This window comes from Meriones unguiculatus, chromosome 17 (assembly GCF_030254825.1).
Source record: "Meriones unguiculatus strain TT.TT164.6M chromosome 17, Bangor_MerUng_6.1, whole genome shotgun sequence".
NCBI classification, from domain to species: Eukaryota; Metazoa; Chordata; class Mammalia; order Rodentia; family Muridae; genus Meriones; species Meriones unguiculatus.
The window spans coordinates 20,504,768-20,523,468 of NC_083364.1; the positions used below are offsets into that span (position 1 = coordinate 20,504,768).

At 50.4% G+C, this 18,701-nt stretch overlaps 1 protein-coding gene and 1 long non-coding RNA gene across 4 annotated transcripts; one reads left to right on the plus strand and one right to left on the minus strand.

Annotated features, from left to right (window-relative positions):
- The first annotated feature begins 960 nt into the window (after nt 1-960).
- On the plus strand, nt 961-8,432 carry LOC132648795 (uncharacterized). Of its 3 annotated transcripts, XR_009587203.1 has the most exons (6): nt 961-2,666; nt 2,762-2,886; nt 2,998-3,074; nt 3,859-3,989; nt 5,561-5,660; nt 8,088-8,432. It is a non-coding gene; the product is annotated as an uncharacterized LOC132648795 (long non-coding RNA). The 3 variants fall into 3 exon arrangements; XR_009587202.1 differs by having other exon boundaries at nt 961-2,886; XR_009587201.1 differs by having other exon boundaries at nt 961-3,074.
- Cd70 (CD70 molecule) lies at nt 5,231-9,801 on the minus strand. The gene is made up of 3 exons (XM_060371329.1): nt 9,355-9,801; nt 8,671-8,704; nt 5,231-5,974 (listed from the first exon to the last, which is right to left on the minus strand). The coding sequence occupies exons 1-3, from the start codon at nt 9,517-9,519 to the stop codon at nt 5,589-5,591; spliced, it is 585 nt and encodes a 194-aa protein (XP_060227312.1). The 5' UTR covers nt 9,520-9,801; the 3' UTR covers nt 5,231-5,588.
- Between the last annotated feature and the right edge of the window lie 8,900 nt (nt 9,802-18,701).

The following is an 18,701-nucleotide window of genomic DNA, read 5'->3' on the forward strand; positions in this document are numbered from 1 at the left end:
TCTCATCTCTTCTTCTCTTCTGGACGCGTGCCTGCCTCTCCTCTGCCTCAGAGCCCCTGTAAATGGTGGGCATGGGTGTAGGCATGGGTACACAGAACTGAGACCTGAAAGGAAACACTCGCTGCATTATCAATTAACTTTCAATAGTGAAAAATGGTTTCTTTAATAAAGCCGAGAGACTGGATATTGCCTGCTGAAGAACAAGACAACCCTCATCTCGTGCCACATACAGAATGAACTCAAAATGGATATAAACTTAAATGTGAGACAAGAGTCTGTTTAACTATTGGGAAAAAAACATACAAGGAAAAGCCATTTTTGTTTTGAGGCAGAGACTCGCTATGTATTTTATGCTGATCTCAAACTCACAGAGACCCACCTGCTTCTGCCTCTCGAGTTCTGGGATTAAAGGTGTGCACCACTACACCTGGCCAAGGCTTTAAGAGTTTTAAAAAATCACGTTTTACTTATTTATTCGGTGCGCGTGTGCGCGTGCAGGCGACACACATGTGCAGAGGCAAGAGCACAGCTTGTGGGGTCTGTCCCTTCTTCTGTCACGTGGGGTCTGGGCTCACAGTCAGGTCAGGCTTGGCAGAGTGCCTTTTCTTGTGGAGACATCTCACTGCCAAAGGTTTTTTGGCATTAGTGTCCTCAACAATTTTTTTTTTTTTTAAGTTGACACCAAAACACAGGCAGCAAAGGCAAAAAAAGAAAAACAAATTCTCGTTAAACAGAAAGACTTTGCCTGCAGGAGGGAAGAATCAACACAGAGAAGAGGGAGCCTCTAGGAAGTCAGGAGACTGCCGGAAAGAAGATACCCGACCGTGTGGATGTCTGAAACAGGAATTCAGACACCTCAGCAGCAAACCCTAAAACAGAGGGCAACCACAAAAACCCAAATGGCAAAAGCTGCTTGAAAATGGGCAAAGGAAGCTGGTCAGATAGGTCTTTTTGGTTTTATTTGTGTATGTATTCATTCCCTTAAACTTTTTATTGCATATTCTTTTGTGGTTTTACCTCTTAATTTAGTTAAACAGTTGTTGACCTGTCATCGTGGTGCTTGCTCAGTGGGTGAACCTCTTGGCTGGCCCTCTCCCCTTCGTCCCTGCCTCCTTCAGGGTTCACGTATGTTGGGTACATACATGTAAGCACGCTGCTTAATTTTCTGAGTGGGGGTTCATCTCACCTCACATGGGGACTCCCAGTTCTGCTCATTTCCTTGCCTCCCCCCTCCCCCATCCTCCAGGCCTCTGCACCAGCCTTTCTCCTCCCCCATCCTCCAGGCCTCTGCACCAGCACCCCCAGCTTCAGGCACCTGCCCTGACTGGTGGTGTAAGCTGTCAGAGAAAGTAAACAAACCCTTTCTTCTCCCAGTTTGCTCTTCCCAGGGTTCTGTCACACTAACAGAAACCTGCTGAGACACTCGTGAGCGGACATCATTGTGTGTCTCACACTTTCTGTTTTAATTTTTGTGTATGTTTATGTCAGTATAATGTGCTTCCTTTTCATTATGTGGAGGTTGTACATTTATAATCTATCTTCTTCAAACTTTTCCATGTGATGTATGTGTGTGTACCCTTGTGTGTACATGTGGTGTGTATATATGTGTATATGTGGTGTGTGTGCGTGGTGTGTGCACACGTGGTGTGTGTGTGTACCTGAGCATGTGGTGTGTGTGTGTGTGTGTGTGTAGCTTGTATGTGTGAACCTGTGTGCACGCCACATTCAGTCTGTTTCTTAAGCTAAGTTAGTGTGCAAAGGAGTCCAGCTGAAGCACAGGCAGGATGTTATCACCTCACACCTGTGAAAGTGACCCTTTAAAAAGGTCAGCAGAGGCTGGGGCGATGCTCGCCGGCTGCTCACAAGGCTCTCACACACGCACAACCCGGCTGCAGCTCCCTCTCCACGGCCTGACGCCCCCTTCCAGCCTCCTCGGGAACAGCACCCACATCCAGAAACCACACATAAACAAGTCTTCAAAAAAGAAAATGTGGCCTAGATACAGATGGCGCAAAATGAAGCTGTCCTGTTGAACTGTGAGGAAAAATGACGCGAGGCCCGCTGGGCTGCGTGGGACTGTCCGTGGGTGAGAGCAGAGCTGAGCTCTAGCCCTCCACTGCCCGGTGGAAGAGGGGAGCTGACTTCTGTTTGTCCTCTGACCTGTTTGTCATTGCTGTGACAATCACGAACACACCAACAATAAATAAATTACATTCTTTTAAAACTTAAAAAAGAGAATCAAGTTATGTCGTTTTCAGGAAAATGGATAGAAATGGAGGTCATTGTGTTAAGACAAAGACATAGACAGACAAACCCACCCTTTTCCTAATGGTAGGCATTTGGATCGAGTTATAAGAAGGGCCGATCTGATGGGGGCGGACAGGCTTTAGCTGGGGAAAGCAGGAACCCAGAGAGAAGGGAAATGGGGAACAGGAGAGTATTGTGGCGGTGAACATGAGCGAAGTTCAGTGACCTCGTGTAGGAACACGCTGTGATGAAATCCTGTCTTTTCAGCCGCAGCCGAATCAAGGGATGGCCTACCGTTATTCAGCACTGAAGGATGCATACCGCATGTTGTTACTCAGACATGGAAACAAAAAAGGCTGAATTCTCAAGAGCCTTGTGGAACGTTGGGGACTCGGCTCAGAGGTTTCGGTTGGGTATCTGTGAGTCAATTGATGGCCCTGACCCAAAATAGCAACGTATAGGCAATATGATAATAATGATAGTAATATCTTGACTGTTGATACTATTTCCACAGAAAGAGAAAGGTGCGTGCAGGCCACTTGTTGAATGGTGTGTGGTGTGTCCCCCACCCAGACCCCGAGTTTCAAAAGCACAGGTGTGCTTTTGAGACCAAGTCAAACGATTGAGCCTGAAGGAGAGGTGATGATTCACACAGAGGGGCTCACGATCACTTACCCTTTTCCCCTTTCTCTTTCTCCTTCCCTCCATCCTTTGTCTGATTTGTTTGTTTGCTTTGTCTTTTGAGACAAGGTCACACTATAAAGTCAAGACTAGCCTCAAATCTGCCAATCTCCTGCCTCAGCTTCCTGGGAATGCTGGCTTGACAGGTATGTACCATGACCCCCAGCTTTATACTAATGGATTTTCAGAAACAGAACAGAGCTGGTGCCAATGATGCCAGCATCCTGAGGGGAAATGCACCATTTTCACAATGGTGGCACAAATGTACCTTAAAGGAGTACACAGCTAGGGTCACACCGGAAGTTCATTCTCAGCATCCATTACAAAGCTGGGCGTTAGGACCTCAGCTCTGGCAGAAGACTCCTGAAAGGTCTCTAGGGCTGCCTGGCCTGATGGTCTAGTGTTTTTAGAGGACTCCAAGCCAGTGAGAGACCCTGACTCAAAAACACAAGCGGTACTGCCTGAGGAATGACACTCAAGATTACCCTCTGTGCGCCACAGAAGACTGCAATCTCACAATTTAAAATTGTTTATTCTGTTTCATAAAGAGTAGTTTTTTTTTTTTTTTTTTTTTTTTTTTAATGTGTATGGGTGTTGTGTCTGTGTGGATGTCTGTGTGTTACCGGTGCTAGAGGAAGCCAGAGGAGGGCACTGGGTCTCATGGAACTGGACTTACAGATGGCTGAGCTGCCTTTCCGGTGCGGGGAACCAAGCTGAGGCCCTCTGGAAGAACAGCCAGCACTCTCACCTCTGCCCACCAACCCCCATCCCACGAGACAGGGCTGCTCTGTGTAGCCCTGGCTGTCCTGGAACTCACACTGTAGACCAGGCTGGCCTCAAACTCAGAGATCCACCTGCCTCTGCCTCCCGAGCGCTGAGGTTGAAGGTGTGTGATGCCATTGCCACAGACGGTTTTCACTTAACTTGTAGATCAAGTTGCTACACAGCCGACGTCAGCGAGGGAAACTTTCAAGGCTGTACCTGTTGACATCATCCATGCCGACTGTGGAGATCCCCCAGAAGCTCTGCCTTTATTAATAGCCCAGGCGCAAACTATGAAAGTAAGAGCCCTTTCCCATCACAGGATGTTTCCACTGAGGTCATTTTTATTTCATGTAAGTACATATCCTTTTATAGTTTAGGGTAACCGGAACACAGCAGAGAACACAGATTTCCCTATAACACACTCACTGTTTCTGGCTGTGAATATTTGTTCTGGCCTAAATGCACATGTCCACACATGGGACCTGTTAGATAGGGTCAGGCAGTAGAGGGGCAGGGCAGACCTGTGTTCACAGGCCCAGCCGCCATGTCACCTCGGTGTGTGATGGTGACTGTGTGACCAATGCTGGGAAGCAGAGGCAGGGGAACCCGGCAGCTCAGGCTAGCCAGTCTGGACGAACGGGTGAGCTTCTCGTGCCGGGAGAGGCCCTGGCTCAAAAACAACCAGGTGCATCTTGCCTGCAAACTGCAAGTGCTGAGAACAGAATGCAGCCTGGAGCACAGGGCTGAGCTAGGGAAAAGATGCTTCGTCGGGAAGGGATGTCTACCAGGTAATAGCCACATACTCACACACCCAGGCTTGGGGCGCAGGGAACAAAGCTTGCACTGCCGGGTTTTCACCTTGCCTTGGCCTCATCTCCCTCCCTATCCCATCCTTTCCTCTTGAGAATCGGATAATTTGTTCTCTACCACGCTGTCATGGGGAAAGCCCCATTAATTATAGTCTCATAGGCCCATAGTCAGGCCCAGACTGCCAGACAGGCCTCCGTGGCTGTGAGCCTTTCATGTGAGTGCTGGGACTGAACCGCAGCCTTAGGCAAGAGCTGCTGCTCTAACTGCTGAGCCATTTCTGCCAGCCCTGGGCTCAGTCTTCTGAACACTGTTGGAGGTGTTATGAGAGTAGGGGATGTTGAATTTGAACTAAATGCATTTTGTACTATGAGATGCCCACAAGGCCTATGGGGACCAGGATTGGAACTTTCGGGTTTGAATCAGACTTGGATTCCTCTGTTGAAGTTTCAGTCCCCCAGCGGATGGTGCTATTTTGGGTCTCTGTGAACCTTTTGAAGGTGGGGCCTAGCTGTAACCTGTCATGGGGGCCTTGGAGGTCAAGCCCAACGTGTTCCCTTCCCACCCTGAGACCCGCAGCTTCTGCACAGGCCTCCTCCTCGGTGCTGTGGGGCAGGGCATTACTAAGAACAAAATTCAAATTCAAAAGAAGACTTGAAGCTGGAAAGCAAATGGGGTGTAATAGGTTTCCTCCACCAACAAAATAAATCAATTCAAGCTGAAGTGAGAGTAAAAAAGGAAGGTTTATTTGCAGGGAGGAGGGGGAAGAAGGGGAGCAAAGTGTTTGAATTATGTAGTGAGCCTCTGAGTTCGGGCGGGTGGGGGTGGGGGTGGGTAGCCCTTGGGCTGGAAAGTTCAGGGTAGAAGTCAGGGTAAGGAAGGGTAGGGATGCTGGAGGAACTTGGGGGTCAGGTCAGCTTGGAAGTGTTAAATAAGCTTCTCAGAAGCAGCTTGTCCTAATGGGGAGGAGTGGGGGGGGGAACCACACAGGGAGAGAGGGAAGGACACATCTGTGTTCTATACATTTTTAAATATGTGCAAATAAAATTACTCTTAACAGAGTGAAACAAGCCATCCAGCAGCTGTGGTCAAGGGTATACCCACTGAACGCCGAAGAAAGTCTCGTCAGCGTTGAGGGATGGCCGCAGAGGCAGGCTGAGGTTGGTGCAGAGGACGTCTCCGCGGGCCAGGCGGGTTAGGCGCTGCAAGGCCACGGTGCAGTCCTGCTGGAAGTTCCGGCGCAGCAAGCTGACACTGTGCGCTGTGGGGGAGCAGATGCCCACAGCCAGGGTGACCCCGTGCTGCTTGGCGCTGCATGTGCTAGAGCAGTTGGCCAGTGTCACTTGGACATGCAGCCGGTAGATGCCTTCGCGATGGATAAGAAGCTGCCCTTTCTCTAGCCCTGGCCCGTGGATGAAGGATCTCCCCAAGGCCGGCCCGGCTTCCCAGTGCAGTGTGGGGCCCTTCCAAGAACCTGGGGGTGGAAGGTGAAGGGAATGAGAACCGAGGTTAGACAGGGAGGGGGTTAGGACAGGGGAGGGAGGTGGAGGGAGAAGGAAAAGAAGAGGGAGGGGGATAGGCACACAAGATTCAGGGGAGACAGAGAGATGGAAGAAGGTGGTAGAGATGGAGAGAGATAATATGATGGGGAGAGAGATGGAGATGTAACAGAAAAGTCAGAGAAATGCAAGTACACATAGGTAGGAAGACAGAGGAAGAGAGACAGGGACGGCGCAGGGAATGCCTCTGGCTGTTGAGGTTCCCTTCCTCACTCTGCAGCTATGATTGTCCCCAGCTGTCTCTGGGTCTCACCCAAGTCCCTCTTGCTCTGTCTCCAGCAATATTGGGCCCAGCTCAGAGGACCACAAGGGCAACCACCGTGATCCCTGGGCTGGATACACAGTAGGCCCTCTACAAGGACGAAGAAGGGTTCTACCAAGTCCCCAGTCACTACCCTTTCGCTGGCTCATTAGACTGTCAGCTGTGGGGGTCTAGAATCACCATCACAACTAATCTCTGAGCACCTTGCCATAGGCTGGGGCCCTGAATGCAAGGGAGAAAGTGCTGAACACCAATTCTCATCTCACTGCTTCCGGACTGAGGATGTGAAGTGACATCAGCCCCCTGCCTCCACGCCTTCTCCTCCATGATGGACTGCAGCCTCCAACTGCAGGCTAACAGACACCTCCCTCTGTTTGCTTGCTTTTGCTCATTATTTTGTTCCAGCAATGAAAAAAAACTAATAGGACTGTCCATCCAAATATCTTAATTAGCAACCAGAACAGCTTAAAACCACTACCCGGAAGGGAACCTTAAGAGCAAATTACTGGGGGCTGGAGAGATGGCTCAGCAGTTAGGAGCACTGGCTGCTCTTCCAGAGGTCCTGGATTCAATTCCCAGCAACCACATGGCAACTCATAACTGTCTGTAATTCCTGTTACAGGGGATCTGACTCCTTCACACACGCAAGCAAAATACCAATGTACATACAACAAAAATAAGTAAAGATAATTTAAAAACAAACAGAACAAATTACTGGGGCAGAGAGGGAAAAATCTCTTTAATTAGTTACTGATTTTGAGAGAGGTTCTAGCTATATAGCCTAGGGTACCCTCAAATTCGTGATATTCCTGTGTCAGTCTGCTGAGTGAGACAAATGTGGGGCTGGAGAGATGGCTCAGTGGTTAAGAGCACTGTCTGGTCTTCCAAAGGACCCAGGTTCAATTCCCAGCACCCGAATGGCAGCTCACAACTGTCTGTAACTGTAATTCCAGGGGATATGACACCTTCACACTAGTACACATAAAATAAAATTAAACAAATTAAAAAAGAATGACAAGTGTGCCAGCATGCACTATATAGAAGTCTGTTTTTAAAGTTTGAGGCAAAATCTTGCTTGTAGTGTGAGCTGAGGTGGAAATTGCAACGCCCCTGCCTCGGCCCCTCTGGGTGCAAGCATGGCGGATGTGAATCATCGTGTCCGATGGGGCTTCACTTTGAAGGAACCCAATCCCAGCACAGGACAAGCAGCGCCTTGGCTTAATTCTCTCTGCCTACTTTTCAGCACTTTTGTTTTCTTTGGATTGTTCGTGGGAGTGTCTTGGAACCCAGACTCTTCCATATGTTTTAAGAGTTCTCTGCCACTGACATCCCAGCCCCTCAGAGGCCGATTCTAGGTGTGGGCTCCATATTCGAGCCAAGTCTCCGGCCCCTCATTCACTGTGATGGGGCCGCTCATAGAGATGTGTAGACAAAACAAAGGTACAAAGGAGCTGTTTTGAGTGTTGTGAGGAAAGGAAAGGATTAGTGAGGTGGATGCCCCCATTTCACTCTAGCATCTCTGTTCTTCCTTCCCTCCTTTCTCTCTTCCATTCTCAATTTCTTTTGAGACAAGGTCTCCTGTAGCCCAGACTGGCCTTGAACTCAAGTATGAATTCCTGGTCCTTCTGCTTGCATTTCTCCAGTGCTGGGATAGCAAGGGTGTGCTGAGGATGGAAGCCAGGGCTTTGTGAGTGCGAGGCAGCGCTCTACCCACTGAACCACACCCCACAGTAACTCAGGTTAACTTCAAACTCCCTCTGTCGCAGGGGATGACCTTGGAGTCCCGACACTTCCACCTCTGCTGCCCGAGTTCTGGGATGACAAGTGTGGACCAGCAGCCTGTCTCCCGTGGTGCTGGGTGTTGGGATCAACAAGCAGGCATTTTTACTGGCAGACCCGGCAGGTATCAGGCATTTGGAAAGACACCCAGACCACCTGCTGACCACCTGGAACCACCCGCACATGCTCTGGACCCCCCTATAAGAGAACTGGGGCCCTCCCCTCTTCTTCTCGCTCCTTCTTCTCTCTCTTCCTCTCTCTCGCTTCTTCTTCTCTCTCTCTCCTTCTCTATCTCTATCTACCTCCCTCTCTGTAACCCCCCTCTACCTAATAAACCTCCCGCGTGGAACCAATCTCGTGGTGTGATCTGTGGACCCGCGTGTAACCTCTGTAACCTCCACATCTCTCTTTTTTATAATTCCTAACACTGGGGACGGAAGCCAGGGCTTCCTGGATGCTGGGTTCAGGCTCAGCCAACTCAGCCAGACCAGGGCCACTCCCTTCCTCCCTCCCTCTTTCTAGTGCCTCCAGCCCTCACCCAGCTGGACCCCCCCCCCCCCCCAGCCTTACCTGTGATATTCAGTTGTAACTCAGCTATGTGCGTCTGGAAGAAAATAACAGAAAACAAGGAACGCACTTTAGAGTCTCTCAAAGACCCTCCTGTCCGTGTGCCTGCTGGCTGTGGTCCATCCTGCATCCCCAATGGCCCAATTTGAGATATTTTTTTAATTGATTTTCTTTGCTGTAAAGTCTTACAGAGGCTCGTGAGAAGTTGCAGGCCTCACATAAGGTAACCAGACCGCCCAAACAATCGGCTGGTACTGGCGCCTCAGGCCATCCTTCCCACCACTTCACCAAAGACACAGGTGGGCGGCGCTCTGCCTTTCAGCCCCGGGCAGCTCCGGGTCCCCTCCAGCCGCCCAGCACTAGCTCTCAGTCCGGGACACGGTGGGGAACGCCGGGGTGGGGGTGGGGGGCCGGGTCGTCCCGGATGCCTAAGGCGGCATCTTTCCCAGCCCGGGATCCCCCGTGTGCTCCAGGGCAGCGGGAACCGGTCTGGCCCCCCTGTTCGGCCTCTCCGGTGTTCTGTCTCATCTTCCTCTTTTCGACCCACCTCGTTCCGATTTTGCCCCCCCCCCTTTTTGTGTGTGTGTCCTTTGCCTGCGCTCCAGCGCATCCTCCAAGCGCCCGTGCCCTCCGGCGGTCGGGCACCTGAATGTACCCTCCCTCCTTCCCCTTCTCTCCTCCTCTCACCTCAGATCGCTCCTGCGGCTGCTTACAGAGGCCACAGTAGAAGAAACAGTAAATCGCCGCGACCGTGAGCCCCAGCAGCGCCGGCGGCAGCAGCTGCTGGCCGAGACGCAGCAACATGGTCCAGCTCCGCCGCGCCCAGGGGCCAAGGCGGCCTTCCTCCGGCATCCCTGCACTGATGGCGACGGCCAAGAGGCAGCAGGAAGCTGTAGCCGCCTCAGCCGAGCTTTTGAGGCTTCTGCTTGTCTTGACCTGCCCTTAGAACCCCCGGGGATGTCCGAGGAAGGGGAAGAACTGGGCCTCTTCGCCAAGGGCAGGGAAATCCCCTGGAGCTTTATGCCACCCTGCGCCATCCCGCAGACAGGCCTCCCCTCAGCCTGTCCCTGAGGAACAGAACACTGTGTCTTCCAGCTGGGCAACCAGCCCCCGTTGCTTCTGCTTGGTGTTCGTTCGTTCATTCATTCATTCATTCATTCATTCATTCAACAAACCATACACGGAGCTCTATTAGTGGTTCAGAACTGGGCTGGGACACCGTAGGCCCTTCCACGGGGGCTGTTCCCAACATCCTACCACACTGGAACTCACCATCTAGCCCAGGCGGGCCTGGAATTGTTACGTTGTCTAGAGTGGCCTGCAACTCCTCAAGAAGCCCAGCGGGAGCAGAACCTGCCATGTGGCCCAGGCTGGCGGCTGACTCATCCTCTGACCTCAGGAACACGGACTGGCAGACATCTGGATGCCTAGCAAACTGGATAGCTCTCCCCTCCTCTGCCCCCGGGAAGCTGAGAACAGGACCCTATGTGAAAGTAGACGCGGCCATTGCACTCCCTCGCTCACTTCAGCACAAGATGGCTGGCGGTGGGGTTCGCATGGGGGGGGGGGCTTGGATCCCTCCCCACCCTGAGGCTTTCTGCGCAGTTCTGGTTGCCAAGGGAGAAAGACCACTTTCTTCAGTGGTGTGGCCACCAGTAAGTTGTGGTTGCTCCAGGAAAAGAGCCTCCTACCTATGACTCAGTGCCGCACACACAGAAAGAGACGAGAGAGCCTGTAAGGCCTTAGGGGAGGGGTGGGAAAGAGGAAGGGGTAGGGCCTATGCGGAGGCCCTGCTGGGAACAAAGGATTCAGCAGCGGGAGGCCGAGTGCAGGAGAGAGGCGAAAGGGGGTGGACACGATTAAAATTCATTCGGGGGTGGGGGGCGCTGGACGGATGGCTCAGTGATTGAGAGCACTGGCTGCCCTTCCGGAGGACCTAGGTTAAATTCCCAGGACCCACACACACGGCGGCTCACAACTGTCTGTAGCTCCAGTTCCAGGATCTGACACGCTCACATAAAATAAGAAATGGAAGAAATGAAAAAAAAAAAAAATCATTCTGTGAGTCCATGGAGCGGCGGATAGGAAAGAAGGCGCAGCCAGCCAGGCCCGGAGCGTCCTCCGCCAGGCCTGCAGGGTCCGGTGGGCTCCGCCGCAGCGGAGTGGGCCGCCGAGGGTTCGCTTAGAGCCGGCTTGGGCAGCTGCCCCGGCCTGGCCGACCTGGAGCCTGCTTCTCTCGGCTCCCCGGAGTCCTCTCCTCCTCTGGGCGCTCCGGGATCGCCTTGTGCCCGGACCGTTCCGTGAGCACCTCGGCAGGCCCCGCTCCTCTCACCCGGGAGAGGAAAGGGCCCCTGGGAGAGGTCTGCGCGGACCCAGCTGGAGGCCGCCGCCACCTTCGCACCGGGTTTGGCAGGGGCCTCTGGGACTGGAGAGGCGTCTCCGAGGGCGAGCAGGGCCCTTTCGCAGCACCCACGTCAAATGGTTTCCACGGGCCCCTGTCCTCGTGCGCACACACCCTCCCCCCTATACCCAGAAACACGAGGCGGCGGGGGCCGTGGTGGGCACCGTCGGGCAGGAATGAGGACCGGGGACTCGATCCCTGAAAGCGGGGTCGGGGCGTCGCGGCAGCCCGCCGGGAGGCAGGCACGGCCCAGCCGCTCGCGCGCGGGGGGAAGGAACCGAAGAAATGGGGGAGCTGAGCAGGCACGACCGGGGGCAGCCGCCAGCCCGGGACAGGGGGTGCGGCCTCCCGGACACTGTTCCAGGCCTGACCCCGCAGCGGTGAGAGCACGCATTTCTCTGTTTACGAAAAATCTCTAATTTAGGTGCGGGCGGGCGCGCACACGCGCGGGCGGCGCCGTCGGAAACCGTAAAGTGGAGTTGGGGCTGCAGCCCCCGGGGGTCGCGAGATGCCTGCCGAGGGTGCTCGGAGCCTCCGCGAGTACTCGTAACTAAGCCGTTTCTTCGGCTCCGTTTTGGGGGCCTCGAGGCATCCAGTGTGTGGGGCGTCCCCGCGCGGATTTTTACTGCGGCGACGAACACCGTGACGGGAGCAGCTGGGACAGGAAGGTTCATTCCACCTCCCCGAGGGAAGGCAGGGCGGGAACTCTAGGCAGGGCCGAGGCAGGGGCCCAGGAGCCCGGCCCCACTGGCTCGGCCTGCCATTTAGCCCGGCTTAGGGCCGTCTGCGTGGAGACGCACGCGCTGCCCTCCCACCCTGGACGGCAGCCCAGCGGGCCCCGCTGGCGGGCGCGTTTTCTCAGACGAGCTTTCCCTTTCCAGAATCACTCCACTTGTGTTAAGCTGACGCCGAGCTAGGCAGTACGCTGACTTTGGACTTGCACTCTGCGCGCCAGTGGTTTAAATCGTGTTTCATTCGCTATCATCATGATCATCATGATCATCATCACCATCATCGCAGTGCTGAGGACAAAAGCTAGGATAGTGTATAGTTGGCAAGTGTTGTCCAGACACCATTCGCCCACACTTCATACCCCTCACTGGGCTGGGGGCGTGGCTCAGGGGTGAAGCATCTGCTTAGGATTCCCCAGTGATGAGCTGGGCAGTGTGGCCGAGGGGTAGAATCCCTGCCTAAAATCCTCTTGGGGAGGGGCTCGGGATGTGCTCTGGGATGGAGCGTTTCTATTTTTACCCTCCTCTTTCTCCCCACTGGCTAGAATTCCCCAGGGAGGGGCTGGGTCTATGCTGGCTGTAAGGGTTGGTGCTAAGGGCTTACCTCATGCTTAGTACAAGGGGAATGGCTTTCATTCCCAGCCCGGCAGGCTTTCTGGTTTGGGGGGAGGTCTTCTGTCTCTTTTTTGTCTTGTTTACTAGCTGGGAAAATGAGTTTACTGTCCCTTTTAGAGGCCTTCAGTGATTAGTTGGCCACATCTTGGGTTGAACCCTTCCAAAACTGAATGGGGAAAAAAAATTCACCTCAGGAATTCCACGGCAGCATCAGGGAAGTCACGTGGTTGCCCCAGTAACCTTTTATGGGATGTTTGCCAAGAGCAGGGCTTTCCCCCACCTGCAGGCTGTGGCTCAGCCAGGTTCGTGGTGGGGGTAGGGTGGAGGGAGTGGGATAGGGGGTGGGGTGTGGGAGGTGAGGGGGTGGGACAGGGCTCAGAAGATGAGCTCAGGGGACCCCAGGAACAGGAAGAAGTCCCTTTCCTTCTGGAATCCTAGGGACATCAGTCAGTCTCAGTGGCCTTCTGCTCTCCTCAGGACCGCTGGAAACTTCTCTATCCCGTCATGCACTTAGGTGTCAAGCAAATATTGAAACTGCGGAGTCAACGTTCCTCCTGGTCAAACTTAGCCATTTCCTCCCTTTCCCTTCTCAGGGGGTGACTCCAGTTTGCTTCTTCCTGCCTGTGAAAAATGTATTTTGGTCATATCAGGGTTTCTGTTGCTGTAATTGACACCACGATCAAAAGCAGCCCGGGGAGGAAAGCATTTATTTCATCTCACAGCTCTCAGCCAGCCGGCACTCCTTTAGATTGCTGAGGGACGTCAGGGCCAGAGACAGGCTGACAGAAGCCAGCCAGCTCAGACCCTCCTCCTTCCCACCAGCCCCTTCTACTTCACACCTCTTGTTGTGACCCAGTGAGTTTCCGGGGTGGGGGCGGGTCACTCGCAGTGAGTGACACTGTCATAGCTAGAAAGTCATTGAACTGTCAAGGTCATTGCAGAGCATTTCTGTTCTGATGTACCTGTTGTCATTCAGGCCTTATTTTTGTGACGTCTCTGTATATAATGTTTTATGTCCTCAAGATGGAAATTCAAATGGTTGAGGGATTAGGGAAGTGACTGCACTGGGCTCTCACAGTCATCTGTGTGCTGTGTTAACACCCACTCTGAGTGTCCACATTGGTAGGACGTGGGCCACTCTGTAGCCTGGCCTCGGGGGACCTAGGTCTTATGTCATCACCGGCCACCACCAGGTGGTTGTCACCAGGTGACCACCTCCACCAGGTGGTCACCACAGGTGGTCACAGCTGCTGGATAAAAGGACTCCCCCCATCTCTCTCTGTCCTAAGTGTCCCCTTCCTCTCCCTTCCTGCCCTCTCTCTGCCCTCATGGTGAGTTTGCTGCCTCTACCCCTTTCTCCATGCCCTCCTCTCCCTTTCCCCAGTAACCCCCCTATACACCTGCATGACGTAATTTCTCAGAGGTTCACCTTGGCACGGGCCTGCTATGGCGCCCCCTTGCCACATCCTTGCATTTCGTAACACTGGTGCTGTGGCCTCGAGGGACTCTCCTAGGGTCTGCCACACTGGGATGCCTTCCACTGCTACAGCTGCTTCCACAAATCTGCCCTCCGGCCCACCCCCCACACCAGAACTAGGTAGCTCCCTCTTCACCTATCCGCTCCCATCGTCCCCAGAGCTGCTGCCTGCAGCTTCCTTAGGCCCTCCTGGGCTTCCATGCCCCTTCAGGCTCTCTCCTCTGCTGTGGGCTGCCTGTAAATCCCACAGCTCCTTCAGGCCCAAGTGGCTTTTGTGACTCTTCCTCAGCCCTTTCCTGTGGATGAGACCTACTACTACAGTTGGGTTTTCTTCCTCATCTTCTGCTCTGTGAAAACCCTGGTGCCAGGAGCTGAGTTTCCTCTGGCTTAGCCAGACCACCGGCTCCTGTTGGTGTGTGACGACCCACTGAGCGGCTTGGTCTTCGATTTGTTTTCCCTGTGGCCTGGCGTTAGACAGATCTTATATATATAAGAGGTTTACTAGGTGGATATGGAGAGAGAGAGAGAAGGGAGAGCAGGACATGATGGGGGAAATAAAGAGAAGGGGAAAGAGAGAGAAAGGAAAAGAGAGAGAAGGGGAAAGAGAGAGGGGGGCGCCCCAATAGAGAAAGGACCAAGAGAGGAGAGACCAAGAGAGAGGCCAAGAGAGAAAGGACCAAGAGGGGCCGAGAGAGAGACCACGTGTCAGGTTGTCCATTTAAGGGGCAAGGTAACCACACCTTCCAGGTGTGGCCACCTGGCTGGAGACCCATGATGACATCATAAGTTGCTAGGCAACCCAGAAGCAGGTTTTGTTCCAAAATCCTAACAGTAAGGTAAAAATGCAACTCTCATTTAAAGATATGTATCTACAGAAACACAAATGTTTTTAAGTCGCAACCATGTTGACCACGTGGCTGTCAACCAGCCATGTGACTTCGCCAGCTTATGATGACCACATGGTATAAAGCAACATATAGGAAACTTCTTTGTTGGTGTAATTTTTTTTTTTTTTTTTGCAGTGTATGCACCTTACCCTTGTTGGTTCAAATGCTGATTTCCCCCTCACATCTGGTTTCAATCTGGATATTGCAGTGTCATACTCAGTCTAAGCATCCTGTCTCAACTGTGTGTAAACGGGCCAAAATCAAACTAGTTACGATGTTGCGCAAAGGGAGTCACAATGTTTCCCAAAGAAAATGAATGGGAGGAGAAAAGGTAAGGAGAGCTAGAAGAGAGAGCTGGAGAACAGATCTTAGAACTACGTGGAGAGATGGACTGGACATAATATTTCACAAAAAGCAAGTATGATGTGGGAAATCTAAATGTTAGGAAACTATGAGGGCTTGGAGGGTTGGGAGTGAGTAACTATTGCCCAGCATTGTGTTCTAGGTTAACTAAAGAAATCCCAGTGTCTGTGTGGTGATTTGGGTGTACAGCTGTTTAGGACTAATAGCAGTGTTACCAGAAGATATACCAACAGTAAATATTAATAGTCGCTTACATTTCTTAGTCCTAACGAACTCTTTGTTTATTAGTACACTTCCTTTTAGACTAAGAAAGCAACAAGTCTCATTTTAAACTGCTATGGATTTTTATATTATGATAGACATTCAAAGTTATTTTTACAACCTACTGTCATTCAACCCTGGTTTAAAATATTCCTTGGGGGCTGGAGAGATGGCTCAGTGGTTAAGTGCATCATCTGTTCTTCCAAAGGTCCTGAGTTCACCTCCCAACAACCACATGGTAGCTCCCAACCATCTATAGTGAGATCTGGCGCCCTCTTCATGTTCAGGTGGACATGCAGGCAGAACACTGTATACATAATAAATAAAGAAGTCTTAATAAAATAAAATATTCTTTGATCATGAAATTTCAAGGTTATAAAGGTCAGTTCAGATCCACAAAAACTATGTCTTTGCTAGTATGTGGTCATTACATGTTTGTATTCTGTCTGTCTAAGTTATAGATTATAGACTTTTGAGTTATTGGATATGGTTAAAACTTGTAACTCGGAGTTAGTAATTGAAAGTTTGTGCATAACCTTTAACCATGTGACATGATTCCAAGGACACTTGAGATATTACAAAAACACAATTGAGAGATGTTAAACTTCTTTTAAAAAAATTAGAAGGTTTATAATATTAAAAGGTTTAAAAATCAGTGCCTTAAAATATTTTAACCTTGTTTTTCCTAATGTTATTATACTATAATATAGCTTTAGATTTTTATAAGCTATAAATTTTTTTTTTTAAAACTAGATCATACAGGAAACTGTTTTGTTCTATAATGGCGCACCATGTAAAGGTCAGAAAAGTTCCCAGTCTCTTTATGGACTATGCTTATGGATTAAAAAGTTTTATTTTGATTCTAGAAGAGCCCCAATTCAGAATCATCCCTCTAAACCCAACAGGGATGGAACCTAAGTCTTCAATGAGAATTAAGAAATGCAAGTTAACCTTACAAATAATCAAGTCCTTTAATGTGTCCAGGAATATATTTATAGTCATGCTAAGAACCAATTAGTTAATTCCAAGATTAGGCTTTACTCAGCCTCCTTTACATGACTTCAAAATGAAGCAGAAGGTTAGTAAGCACAAACAAGCAAAGTCTGTGCTTTGGATAGGTGTGTGGTCCTCAAACACGTCCGAGATCTGCAGAATATGGCATTTGAAATGTTTACTGAGAAAGCTTTTCATGTTAGCTCCAGATAGCACCCCTAATCGCTCCAAAGGTGATGCTGGGCACAGAAGAGACTCCACCTGAAACTTGCTTCAAAGGTGGGAGAACTGGCACTGGGCTGTAGCCTGCCTTTGCCTCCATTGCTGTCAGAATATTGTCCAAACTATGGACAGGGGGGCACTGGGAAGTGGACTGGACTAGTTTGCTAAGACAAATGTACCAGAGCCCCTCCCAGTTCCTATTTCACAGAAAAGTCTGTCAGATCTTCTGGGACTGGCCAAAGATGGGTGCCCCAATGACCCAGGAATCCCCGGTGGCTGTCCCGGTAACCCGTAAGTCTCGCTCACTTTTTATAGACTTGGAAGCTGCTTGGTCTCACTTCCTGCTTGCTCAGGTAAAATTTATTCTTCTCAGGCCTCTGAAGGGTTTGAAGACTAGAGTAGTGAAAGATTTATCAGTTTGACAGCAGAAACCAAGGTTTCAGATGGCTTCTGGGTCCTCTTGATGTGTAAAGAAATAATTTTTCTTACATATACATTTGGAACTTTTAGGCCTTCGTAGTTGTGGGAGGCGAGTCCCCCAGCCAGGGGAAGGGGAAGAATCCTATCCTCTGAAATAGGCAATAGGTGGGGATCTTAGGCTGCTGACTGAGAGCACTTACCTGGAGTCCACCTGACCTGTGACTAGTAGATCCAAGTGGATTCTCTGAAGCTTACAAGAAGCTTTTTAGGTTTACAAAAATAGACAAATTTTAAACATGTTAGCATTACCATTGTTTTTAATTTATATTGAACCCCACATAGTGGAGAAGAAGTTTGAGAAATGATTTCGGGTTAATAGCATGAAAACTCTTTAACGTGAGCTCAGGGAACACAAAAGCCTTCTGTGTGGAGCAGAAGGGGCAAAAGCACACTTGATTTTGACTTTCAGCATGACTACACATCATGAAAGAGGTTTCTTTCCTCTGTCCAGAAGGCTGGATGTCTATAATTTTAACACAATAAGAAACACTTTTACGTCCATACTTAAAGACAACCAAAGAAATTTAAAATACTGGTGGCGGATCCCATAGGGAATGTTTTATTACTTAGTTAATAAATTAGAGTTCCATTGATTAATGTTAAAGCTCTGAACTTTGAAGTCTTAATACAACAATAGCATAGTATCAGGAAGAAATTTGAAGCTTTTTTCATTCCTTTCATTTACCTTAAATCACCTTCTTATCACCATTTAGGCTTTTACTTGCATTTATCAATCTTAACACACCTTCTTAGACCCTAAAATACTTTCTCAGGTCCTCAGACCTTAAGTTTCTGTATCCTCAGGCTTTACATAAACTTCTTCTTCTTCTTCTTCTTCTTCTTCTTCTTCTTCTTCTTCTTCTTCTTCTTCTTCTTCTTTTTGTGGGGTTGTCAAGACAGGGTTTACATGTGTAGCCTTGGCTGTGGTGGCACATACCTGTAATCCCAGCACTGGACTTGCTTTGAAGACCAGGCTGGCCTCAAACTCACAGAGATCAGGCCTGCCTCTGCCTCCCCAAGGTTAAAGGTGAGTGCCACCACACCAGGCTCCACACAGTCTTTATTTTATTTTTTTTAATTAATTACACTTTATTCACTTTGCACACATTCTTCTTATCCAATTATTCACCATGAGACACAGGGGGTGGACCGCTGCGAGCAGTCACAGTAAGTTGTTGTTGTTGTTTTAAGATAAAGAAATAGGTAAAGTTACTTTGAAACCCATTTTCTGAGTCCGGTAACTAGGTACACTGTGATAATCTCAGAGAATCATTTTTTTGGGCAGGTGAGGAAGTGACAAACATTTACATATAGAAAGCAGGCATTGTGGGCTACAGCAATGGTAATCACATATCCTGCCAGCACAGCAATTAATAATTGAGAATACAGGAACGCATCTCCATAGCCAGTTGATATAGTATGTGTGTGGGTAGATTACCCCCAACATTCATGTTCTACAGGTTTGTGGAAGTTGATTGGAAGCACCCCCATGGGCCCACATGTTTGAATCCTTGGTGTCCGGTTGGTGGAACTGTTTGGGGAGGATTAGGAAGGTTGGCCTTGGCGGAGGAGGTTTGAAGAGACCACAGCATTCCCAGATGGCC

Excerpts from the sequence above, each read along its gene's own strand:
- Cd70 (XM_060371329.1), bottom strand. The coding sequence starts at position 9,519 with ATGCCGGAGGAAGGCCGCCTTGGCCCCTGGGCGCGGCGGAGCTGGACC. Across the intron at positions 8,705-9,354 it reads AGCCGCAGGAGCGATCTGAG|ACGCACATAGCTGAGTTACA; the intron begins GTGAGAGGAGGA and ends ATTTTCTTCCAG. Across the intron at positions 5,975-8,670 it reads GTTACAACTGAATATCACAG|GTTCTTGGAAGGGCCCCACA; the intron begins GTAAGGCTGGGG and ends TTCCACCCCCAG.